Source organism: Phycodurus eques, chromosome 2, assembly GCF_024500275.1.
Source record: "Phycodurus eques isolate BA_2022a chromosome 2, UOR_Pequ_1.1, whole genome shotgun sequence".
NCBI lineage: Eukaryota > Metazoa > Chordata > Actinopteri > Syngnathiformes > Syngnathidae > Phycodurus > Phycodurus eques.
Genome location: NC_084526.1, coordinates 38,458,551 through 38,470,439, shown reverse-complemented (window position 1 = coordinate 38,470,439; position 11,889 = coordinate 38,458,551). Strand labels below are relative to the sequence as shown.

At 41.7% G+C, this 11,889-nt stretch overlaps 1 protein-coding gene across 1 annotated transcript; it reads right to left on the bottom strand.

Moving 5' to 3' along the window:
- Positions 1-1,077: 1,077 nt before the first annotated feature.
- On the bottom strand, positions 1,078-5,923 carry fadd (Fas (tnfrsf6)-associated via death domain). The gene is made up of 2 exons (XM_061703267.1): positions 5,413-5,923; positions 1,078-1,485 (listed from the first exon to the last, which is right to left on the bottom strand). The coding sequence occupies exons 1-2, from the start codon at positions 5,711-5,713 to the stop codon at positions 1,214-1,216; spliced, it is 573 nt and encodes a 190-aa protein (XP_061559251.1). The 5' UTR covers positions 5,714-5,923; the 3' UTR covers positions 1,078-1,213.
- Positions 5,924-11,889: the final 5,966 nt, after the last annotated feature.

The window sequence follows — 11,889 nt, the reverse complement described above, 5'->3', positions numbered from 1 at the left end:
TCTAGTTCTAGTTCTGGCAGTGTGCAAGTCCTCAAGGGTGGGTAGGGGGGGGGGTACCGAGAATCTTTTCAGAAGTTTTGATTGTCCGTTGCAGTCGGAGTTTGTCCTTTTTTGTAGCAGCACCAAACCAGACTGTGATGGAAGAACGTAGGACCGATTCGATGACCGCTGTGTCGAACTGCCTCAACAGCTCCTGTGGCAGGCCGTGCTTCCTCAGAAGCCGCAGGAAGTACATCCTCTGCTGGGCCTTTTTGAGGACGGAGTTGATGTTGATCGCCCACTTCAGGTTCCGACTAGATATCGTCGGACTCGCCTCCACACACAGCTTGGGCTCTGGTACAGTCCTCTAGAGAGGGGTTGGACTCTCTTCCCCTCTGGAGTTGCCCATGCTGAGAGGCGCCTAGCAGGTGTGGGTATACTTATTTCACTCCACCTTTTGCTATCGGGCCTTTTTGGCCTGTAGGACTCCTGAGGTAGCTGGCTGGCCAAACGGAACGCATCTTAGGTGGTCGCTGAGGCAAAAACTCAGGCGTGGGAGGAGTTTAGTGAGGCCATGGAGAACTTTGAGGAAATTCTGCTCCACCATCCGACGTCTCAGGAGGGGGAAGCAGTGCACCATCAACACTGTGTATAGTGGGGATGGGGCGCTGCTGACCTCGACTCGGGATCTTGTGAGTCGCTGGGGAGAATACGTCGAAGACCTCCTCAATTCCACCGACACGCCTTCCCATGAGAAAGCAGAGTCTTGGTCCTCTGAGGCGGACTCTCCTATCTCTGGGGTTGAGGTGGTTAAAAAACTCCTCGGTGGCAAAGCCCCGGGGGTGGACGCATTGTACTTAAAACATAAACAATTTGAAACACAATCTCTCGCAATTTAAAAATGTTTTTGTCATCAACTGACATCAAGAAATGTGTTGGTAAACATAATTTCCACTTTACTGCAATGCAACCTTTACATTTGAATGAAAGATAGTGGTGGGAAAGAGCTGGTTTCATTCCTGTTTTCATCATTTTAATGACAAACAAAAAAAAAGTTCTATCATGGTTGACAGATCAATTCAAATGGGAAAAAAATTAGCAAACATATTGCGCAAAAATGGTCTATAATATTTTACAGTTCATGATTGTATTATGAACACAAGTTTTTTTTTTTTAAAAGAAATAAAGTCATCACTGATGGTTGAGATTTATATATGATTTGTCTTTATTGACATCACATGCATGCAAATCTTTCCTCCAATGTATCAGCTGTGAGATTATGCTGACATGCTCTTAGGGCCTCAATCAGCTCACTTGTACGAGCCTCAGCTCCACGAATCTTCCTCCATTCCTTCAGCAGCTCTCTGACTGTCTCTTCCAAATCTGTTGGATACCTCTTTGAGATAGAATCCAGTTTACTGTCTTTCAAACACAGTTTGCGTCCTAATTTACGCCAGGTCCGCCCCATGTTCTCGGTAATTACTTCTGTGGCAATGTCCAGCTTGGCTGAAGAGGAATAAAGAAAGAAAAAAAGGGAAAATTAAACATTTGTATGTGAAATGTGACAGCCAAAATAAATACCAAACTCCCCAAAATTGGTGTCGGGGTATATTTGCCTGACTTCCGTGCAGGCAGTTTGGTTTAGGTTTGCACTCAGTGACGCTGTGAATGACAGAGTTAATCTCTCTCCATAGGAGTAGCACTAAATTCTGGGCCCCCCTATATAAGCCTCCTGAGGGCCCACCACCACACCCTAAAACAATCCCAGCCGCCACCCTGTATATACAGTTGAAACCAGAAGTTTACATACACTACATAAAAAGACTTAAAAAAATGATTTTTTTCCCACTCATTGACATGAAATCAGACTAAACTTTTCCTGCTGATGTCTTGAGATGTTGCTTCACTAGTTCCACATAATGTTCTTTCATCATGAAGCCATCTATTTTGTGAAGTGCACCAGTCCCTCTTGTGTGAAAACAACCCCACAACATGATGCTGCCACCCCTGTATTTCAAACTTGGGATGATGTTGTCAGGCTAGCAAGGTTTCCTCTTTTTCCCCCAAACCTAATGATGGTCATTATGACCAAACAGTTCAATTTTACTTTTGTCAGACCACAGGACATGTCTCCAGAAATTAAGGCCTTTGTCCCCGTGTGCGTTTTCAAACTGTAATGTGGCTTTTGTTTGTTTCTTTCTTTGGTAGTAATGGCTTCTTGGTCACTGTATGAATGGACAGTAAATTGAGCAATTGCTAACGATCATATGCTGAATTGCTGTGAGTATTTTTTTTCTCTTCTATTTTTGACATTGTAGGTGAAGAATTTTGGTCAAAATATCCTAAACTGTTGAGAGCTAATGCAGCCATCCTGGTCTGGTAAAGACAGTCAAGAGATAAACACACTGATTTCATGGCAGTCCAATGCAAATTTCTTAAACTTCTATTGGAAAAATAATAATGATAACTTTTGTTTACGAAGAATTGGACTTCATTCAATAAAACTAAATCGGCAGTGATCTTTGAGGCTAAACTTGAACTGATTGGTGTTTCAACTTTATAACATAATTTGAACTACTGACACAGTAACTGTAACTTCGCTATTAGGGGTGTCACGATTCATTCACTATATCGATGCATCGATTTACAGTATATTCACACGATCCAAGTGCATCGATCTATGCTTGGCAACTTGGAATCCCGGATGAGATTTCTCGATTTAAAATCCTTTTAAGGTAAGGTAATCAATTGATTAAAATATGTTATTGGACTGACACAGACTTTATATGGATACATTTGTGTGACTCACCTCGGTGCACGTTGAAGCATTTCAACTAAGCGATCTTCGCTCAGCTCGCTAGTCGTTACCATAGAGACATGTTTGTGGTCAATACTTCGGTCACTAGAGATCAAATGTGCTTGCAAAGTCATGTGAATGTGATTATCGTGTTAAAATGTGGACAGTAGAAATGCTGCGAGCGTTGCTGAAAGCGCGAATAAGTGCGGCCGTCAAATAAATATTTGTAGAATGATAGCAGAGTACGAGGAGAAACTTTGTCAGACAATAGCGAATGACCAGCGTCGTCAACTACTGGTTTGTTGTTTCCAAGCCTCACGTTGTTGTATTACAAAGAGCAGGTGTATTGTACCAACAATATGAGGCTCCCTCTAGTGGCATTTACCATAAAGAAAGCTTGAGTGACAAAGACGTACCATTTGTAAAAGAAACAAACAAACAAAAAGGAACTCTGAAGACACTAAAATGCATTTGTGTTAGATTTCATATAAAAGGCATATTAAACAATCGGACAAAAATCCTATTTACATAAATAATTTCACACTTGAGACTGTGAGTCCTGAGATTCACATGTCAAGGAAACGATGAGTCCCTGCAATTTATCATCACGGAATACAGATACAGTAATCACCCGCAATATCACGGTTCTTGCTTCGCGGTCCCGGTATATTGCAAATTTTAATTGCAGTTGTTACTTTTTTTTTTTTTAATACTGTTTTTGGGTTATCCATTGCTCTTGCTCTCTCTCAATATATGTTTCAGTCTGCCACGATAGCAAATTATTTAGAATGATATATTTTCCCCCAAACCTTCACGATAAACAGTAGTATTGTTGTTGTTTTTTAATGCCAGTGATATAATGTTATTAGAGCATAATAAAGAATTGTACACATCTTACAAATTCTGTCCTAGTAACCAAACATATGAGCACAGCTGTGTAATATTCTCTCATTTCCTAAATAAAAGGAGGGCTGAATTTCACAATAAGAGAAAGTAAATAAAAAGAGAAAGTTATACAGGTTCTAAGAAAGCACTTCAGAAAAATAAAAAAGGTAGAATTTCCCCATCTTGACACAACACTGAAGTCTCAAACAATTTTACATATTTCAATTTAACAACTTAACCATTTTTAGAGGTTATGTTTGTTCAAATCGTTTGTTTAGTCTCATAATGGAGTTTAACACCCCCACCCCAATTACAGATAATCAGTTTACGAATGGATAACCAATTTATTACCGTATAACTACTTTATGAACAGCTACCCAGTTCATGAAAAACATGACCTGGTTATTTATACTTTTACACAAAAGGACTTTATTGAGCTCAGGAAGTTGAATTCTCTCAAATTCACATTTGATAATCAACATTAATATTGAAAGTTTTTGGGCGGTAAATATTTACTGGAGACGGGGAGAATATAAAAACGGTTATGTAGAGTAACTTAAGCTGTCAGATAATTGTAACGTAATTCAAAAGCAGGAAATATTTGGCCTAAATGACATACAGTACTCACACTTTCTTTGTCCAAACTGAAGTACAATACTTGAGTTCATGTGGATATGTGAAAGGACCAGTTCGAATGGGTTGGCCTTGAACCGCGCCACTGTGCTTAGCCAGCGACGGCTAGCCCACAAACTGTGACAGCATGGCGGATCACTTGCTTGTAATTCGATTAAGAAGGCAGCTACCCAGGTAGCTAGCCCGCTAGCTGCACGACATTTCAAACGTTCCTCACAGTTATAAGTTTCATTTTGACGCCAAGTGGCGACCTGGATGGCCAGTGTGGGCTTCGCAGGCATAGACCGACCCCCCCCAGCCTGCAGGTTTATCTTTACCTATCGATTGTGAGGCTCATCTCTGCTCTGCTCCCCGCATGTGAAAGCCGGTGCGCCTGTCCGCTCAAACCTTACCGAGCGGTGCCACCAACCCCCTCAAATGAATTATCTCTTGGTAGCGGTGAGTGATAACTTTGAACCCATTTAAATATATGATTGCCTCATATTATTACAACAAGTTGTTGGATAACTCGTTGACTGAATTAGAGGTCAGTTTAACAGTCATGGCAATTAGCAGTTTAGGACTTTTAGCAAGAAACATCAAGTTGACGCACATGGTTTGCTTTCGCAGGCTCCAGAAAACGGTTTGGCGGGCCGGATTTGGCCCCTGGGCCTTGAGTTTGACACCGGTGGTTTATTAGTTTTGTTTTGCGGTAAGGTTAAATAACAGTAGTTTCTCAGTAAGATTGGTCTACACTCTAGAAGTGCCACTTCGGTCAAACTGTTATCTCCAATTTGGCACAGCCTCGCGGCGCAATGACGTCACCAGGCTGCACTAAACCGACATTTGTGAAGTTGCAGCGCAATATCCGGTGACGAGTTGTCCCGAACGCCGTTTTTCTAAACTTAAAAAGTACAAAGATGTCCGCGTGAGCAAATTTGAAAAGTGCTAATTCAATTCTGTGTTACTGTTGTCGAAATAATAAGGAACGAGCTTGCGGATATACGAAGTACATTGCGTAACATTACCAAGCATTTCTGCAGCTCCCTATATACAATGTACCCAATGGTGCCATTGAACTAGAGTATGTTTCAGTAATTAAGTTAAACACAAAGAAACGTCAAAAAGGGAAACTATACCTTTCTCCGTTTCGGAAGGTTGGTTGTCAGCACATTCCGGCGGTGACTGAAAGCTGCTCAACTTTTCCGACAGATCCTGTCGTTGAATTTGTTTGAGAAGTTCCGACAGAGACTCTCTCCGATCTCGTCCAAGCACACCTCTCTCGGTCAAAGACTGGAAAAGTTTCAATCCGCTGTCGATCGCTTCCAACTCCCTTTTCCCAATCATGTCCCCGCACAGAAACTTGAGACTTGCCAGCTGTCCGGGGGTAAGCTGGTTGGAAATATCCAGTAACACCGCATTAAAAGCTAAACAGCTCATAGCTCGGACACGGAAAATGAATTCTACGAAACTGTGGCGCCGAAATGACAACCCGTTTTACTTTCGCTTCCGTGTCTCTGTCCCTGTCTGTCTCTTATTCCCGAAATTGGAGTAGAGTCCATGGGTAATTTTGCAATAATTCTGGCTTCTGATTTACCTTTTCATAACAACAGAAAATACCACAAACGCGCGCTCAATTTGCAGTCACATATATGAGAATACAAGCTACACTAGCAGACTGAATAACGGACATGCCTACGTGGCGGCCATGTTTGCGGGGGCAACGTTGCCATCAAAGGCAATGCATGTACTTTGCAAACAAGTCATAACTTGCTCATTTTCCAACCAATTTTCACGGGGTTTGGATTTCTGTTGACGACAAAGTGTGTCCTGTCAAGGCGGGACATTAGTTTTTTTTTAAAGCCGTAAAAATATGTTTACCTGTGAAAGGTTATTCCCAGTTCCCTAGTAGTGATTGTACGGTGTTGTGTGCAACCATACTCAGCATCATGTGCAGGCATCCTTGTTATTTCGGTTTTCTTGCTGTCCACAGACGTGATATGGGCTGCCGTCTGCGAAGCCACAGGTATGCAGCTCAAAAGGGTTGTGTTGTATCTACCTATGTTCATATCCAGTGGCGGTCCTGGCTTGAATGGCGCCCTGTGCAAGACACTCCTATGAATGGATGGATGTAATTAAATACAGCAAAAACTTGGTATTACACAAATACCGAAAAAGCCTTCAAGAAACCTGATTTGCAAGAATTTGGGCATTCTTCCCCTGCATGCTTCTGTTTATGTTAAAATGTATGTTATAAAATATTTCAGAAGCGTTTCCTCCTTCCATCCTTGATGCTATGATAGCCTTGTACGATATCTGCTCCCCAACTGTGTGGTTGATACTTATGATGAGATGGTAATTTGGGAACATTCTTCATCCCTTGCAAAGTGCAAGATGGTTTCAAGAACATATGTGTGTGTGTGTTATATATATATATATATATATATATATATATATATTTAAATAATATAATTATTAATTTCAATGTCCATTCATTGCCTTCGATGAGAACGTCGACCTCCCCAACATGGCCGCCACGTAGGCACGATGGTTAGCCAGGCTGCTACGGCGCGCTGGCGCATCTCGTTCGGAAATTCACTCCAAGCGCACTCTCTACACTGCGCAACGTTCAGAGCATTGTTGGAGTATGCCGTTCGGTTATTCTCTGACTGAGACGACAGAGCGGCCGGAGCGTCAGGCAGGACGAGATGTTTACAGGCAGAACTGACACTTTAAATATGGCGGACGCATTGACGTATCCTTGCAAATGGCCAACTTGCTCATTCGTAAAGTCATACCAAATGGAGTGCGCTCTGCTTCTCTGAACACCGGTGGGAGCGTAATTTCTGAACGTAGTGTTCATATTTATGGTTCCAAGCGGCTCACATTCTTCTGCAAGCTCCTCGTCAAATAGGCTTGGGAAATTTGTTAAAACATGCAATTTTTGCCCCGCATTTCCCACTGTGGTCAATCTGTCCTGAATGACTGATATGGCTGAATCCACAACAACATTGAAAAATGAAACCTTCAGCTTCTTCGTGTCATCAGGGATAGGCTCATCACTCGCTTCATAGGAGTAGAGGCACTTGGTGTATCCCACCACGTTTCAGCGTAGCCTCCCTATTCATGTCTTGGCATATGTCCTTGGCTCCTGCTTAAGCTCTTCACTGTTAAACTTTCAGTAGATCGACACTACCATTTAATTTACTCTTACTTTGATCCACCACACAATTATTATCTAAAGTCAGCAAATTTGAACTGGAAAAAAAGAGAAAGGATCTGAAGCAATCAATCAAGCATCTTGGTGACAGGCTAGTAAAAGAGATTTTACAAGGCAGTGGCACAATACCAATAATTAACCTTATATAAATTCCATCCATCCATTTTCTGAGCCGCTTCTCCTCACTAGGGTCGCGGGCGTGCTGGAGCCTATCCCAGCTATCATCGGGCAGGAGGCGGGGCACACCCTAAACTGGTTGCCAGCCAATCGCAGGGCACATACAAACAAACAACCATTTGCACACCTACGGGCAATTTAGAGTTGTCAATTAACCTACCATGCATGTTCTTGGGATGTGGGAGGAAACCGGAGTGCCCTGAGAAAACCCACGCAGGCACGGGGAGAACATGCAAACTCCACACAGGCGGGGCCGGGGATTGAACCCCGATCCTCAGAACTGTGAGGCAGACGCTCTAATCAGTCGCCCACCATGCCGCTCTTTTATTTATGAATTATTGCTTATTTATCAACTAGAACACATCACCAGGGAGGCATCTAGGAGGCATCCTTATCAAATACCCGAACCACCACATCTGGCTCTTCTCAATGCGGAGGAGCATTGCCTCTACTCTAAGCCGCTCCCGATGACCGAGCTTCTCATCGTATCTTTAAGGGAGAGCCCCGACACCCTGCAGAGGAAACTCATTTCGGCCGCTTGTATCCGGGATCTTGCTCTTTCGGTCATGACCCACAGTTCGTGACCATAGGTGAGAGGAGGAACATAGATTGATCGGTCAATTGAGAGCTTCGCCTTTCGGCTTAGGTCCTTCTTTACCACAACGGACCGATACAAATTCCGCATCTCTGCAGACCGATCGAACTGTCGATCTCCCGTTCCATTCTTCCCTCACTCCTGAACTCCGCTGAGTGGATTTAGACAAGCAGGGCAGGGCAGTCTTTTGTAGTCTTTGTGTGGAGAGTCGATATCTGTTACAACTGCAATCAAACATCGGCTGAAGAGTGGCATTTACTTATTACTGCTGGCCTAAATTTGTTTGGTAAGAGGAAACAGCTTCCAGGACACTGTTTGCTAAATGCATTTCTATGACAGGGTGAAGGACATCAAGTCGGTTAGGAGGATAGGTCAAGACCATGAAGCGTTTATTACCTGGATATCAGTTCTAACTTCCAACATAAAATTGTTATTTCCATTGACAGGTAAACCTTCACAATTTACAAGGGCATTTTATCATTTATTAATTTTAATGTCAGCTAGAAACTTATTTTAAGTACAGTACATACAGTATATTGTTTTCAAGCGTTAAAAAAAGGTGAATACTTTTCATGCCGCTCACAATTACAATTTTTTTTTTTTTTTTAAATATTCATCATGCTCTTAACAAGCTTGTGGAGCACATTTTCTCCCCAAATATTTGAAAATGTATAATGTCTAATCTTGGATTTCCTTTTATATCATTCCAAGTACATAAATGCTGTTAGTGAGACAGTATATTTGGTGGATCCAGCCCTGAGTAAACTGAAGTAGCCCATTCCACAATTGCTGCCCAAAGATTCAAGTACAACCCCAATTCCAATGAAGTTGGGATGTCGTGTTAAACATAAATAAAAACATAATGCAATGATTTGCAAATAGTGTTCAACCTATAGTTAATTGAATATACTACAAAGATAAGATATTTAATGTTCAAACTGATAAACCCTATTGTTTTGAGCAAATAATCATTGACTTAGAATTTTATGGCTGCTACACGTTCCAAAAAAGCTGGGACAGGTGGCAAAAAAGACTGAGAAAGCTGAGGAATGCTCATCAAGCAGCTGTTTGGAACAGCCCACAGGTGAACAGGCCAATTGGGAACAGGTGGGTGCCATGATTGGGTATAAAAGGAGCTTCCCTGAATTGCTCACCCATTCACAAGCAAAGATGGGGCGAGGGTCACATCTTCGTGAACAAGTGTGTGAGAAAATTGTAGAACAGTTTAAGGACGATGTTCCTCAACGTACAATTCCAAGGAATTTAGGGGTGTCATCATCTCCGGTCTATAATATCATCAAAAGGTTCAGAGAATCTGGAGAAATCACTGCATGTAAGCGGCAAGCCCGAAAACCAACATTGAATGCCCGTGACCTTCGATCCCTCAGGCAGCACTGCATCAAAAAACGACATCAATGTGTAAAGGATATCACCACATGGGCTCAGGAACACTTCAGAAAACCAATGTCAGTAAATACAGTTTGGCACTACATCCGTAAGTGCAACTTGAAACTTTACTATGGAAAGCAAAAGCCATTAATCAACAACACCCAGAAACACCGCCGGCTTCTCTGGGCCCGAGCTCATCTAAGATGGACTGATGCAAAGTGGAAAAGTGTTCTGTGGTCCAACAAGTCCGAATTTCAAATTGTTTTTGGAAATTGTGGACGTCGTGTCCTCCGGGCCAAAGAGGAAAAGAACCATCCGGACTGCTATGGACGCAAAGTTCAAAAGCCAGCATCTGTGATGGTATGGGGCTGTGTTAGTGCCAATGGCATGGGTAACTTACACATCTGTAAAGGCACCATTAATGCTGAAAGGTACATACAGGTTTTGGAGAAACCTATGCTGCCATCCAAGCAACGTCTTTTTCATGGACGCCCCTGCTTATTTCAGCAAGACAATGCCAAACCACATTCTGCACGTGTTACAACAGCGTGGCTTCGTAGTAAAAGAGTGCGGGTACTAGACTGGCCTGCCAGCAGTCCAGACCTGTCTCCCATTGAAAATGTGTGGCGTATTATGACGCGTAAAATACGACAACGGAGAACAGCTGTTGAACAGCTGAAGCTGTACATCAAGCAAGAATGGAAAAGAATTCCACCTACAAAGCTTCAACAATTGGTGTCCTCAGTTCCCAAACGTTTATTGAATGTTGTTAAAAGAAAAGGTGATGTAACACAGTGGTAAACATGACCCCGTCCCAGCTTTTTTGGAATGTGTTACAGCCATAAAATGATAAGTTAATGATTATTTGCGAAAAACAATAAAGTTGATCAGTTTGAACATTAAATATCTTGTCTTTGTAGTGTACTCAATTAAATATAGGTTGAACATGATTTGCAAATCATTGTATTCTCTTTTTATTTATGTTTAACACAACGTCCCAACTTCATTTGAATTGGGGTTGTATGGCTATAAATGTGGATGACTGGTTGACTTTAACTTAGTAACTTTTTAGGCACCATCTGGTGGATATTTGTAATAATACATTTTGAGGCAATTTTCATAATAACTTCCTGATCATGCATCCGATTACCAATCCAATCATATTCTGTATTATCAATTACTCATTTCATCCATTACATGATATACTTTTCAGGCCTATGTGTCTCACCACTTTACAAGAGAGATTATTTTATTTAATTACTTTAAATCCAAAGTATTGAGTCCATGTATTATTGGTCAAGCTTTTATTTTGAAGTCGGCCCAAGCAGCTCGTTGGCGGCGTGTTACCATCATGCCTTGTATGAACAAAGATTGGGGTGGCTCACTTGACTTCATTTACACCCGTATTGATTTTGCACATATTGGATAGTGATGTTGTCCTATTGCTCCCTGTTCACACACACTCTCATCGCTCACTTGACTTCATTTATCCCACTGGAGGTTGGCTTGACCGCAGTGAAATTTCTCCCTGTCCGCCTTCTCAAACACCCTTTTTCGTCCGATGTTACTGTATTAGCAGTTCCCGGGACACCCGTATTGATTTTGCACATATGGGATAGTGATTATTTTCTATTGCTCCCTGTTCACACACACTCCAATCATATATTGATGCTATGTTACTTGTTACCTTTATTAAATCCAGTACTGACTGCACCCCTGTGTTTACACCTACAGTATCCTTGTTTGACAGTCCTCTATAAAGAGGGAAACACTAACGTCCATAAAATAATAAATATCGGGGCGATTCTTCAGATATTTTCAGAGGTTGAAATGGACATAAGTAGAGATGCCCCCATAAAGTTAAGTCATGATCTATCGCAGTTTTGTGACATTATGCAATGTTAAGCTTTTTCTATAGTGAGTATATATGGAGAGGAAAATGCTTAATGTCTATAAAACCCAAAATATTGCGGTGTTTGTTCTGATATTTTCAGACATTGAAGTGGGCATTAGTAGATACTGTATGTCCATAAACTGTACATTTTGGTGACGATTACCCGCAGTTTTGTTACATTAAGTGATGTGAAGCTTTTTCTATATACAGGAAATGATCATATAGGCAAATTCTTAACATCACACAAGATCCAAAATATTAGGGCAATCATTCTGATATTTTCAGAGGTTCAAGGTTGCATACATAGAGACGTCCACATAAATTTGAGTGAGAATTGCAGT

Coding starts and splice junctions, on each gene's coding strand:
- fadd (XM_061703267.1), bottom strand. CDS start 5,713: ATGAGCTGTTTAGCTTTTAATGCGGTGTTACTGGATATTTCCAACCAG. Junction 1,486..5,412: donor ACCTTCCGAAACGGAGAAAG/GTATAGTTTCCC, acceptor ATTCCTCTTCAG/CCAAGCTGGACATTGCCACA.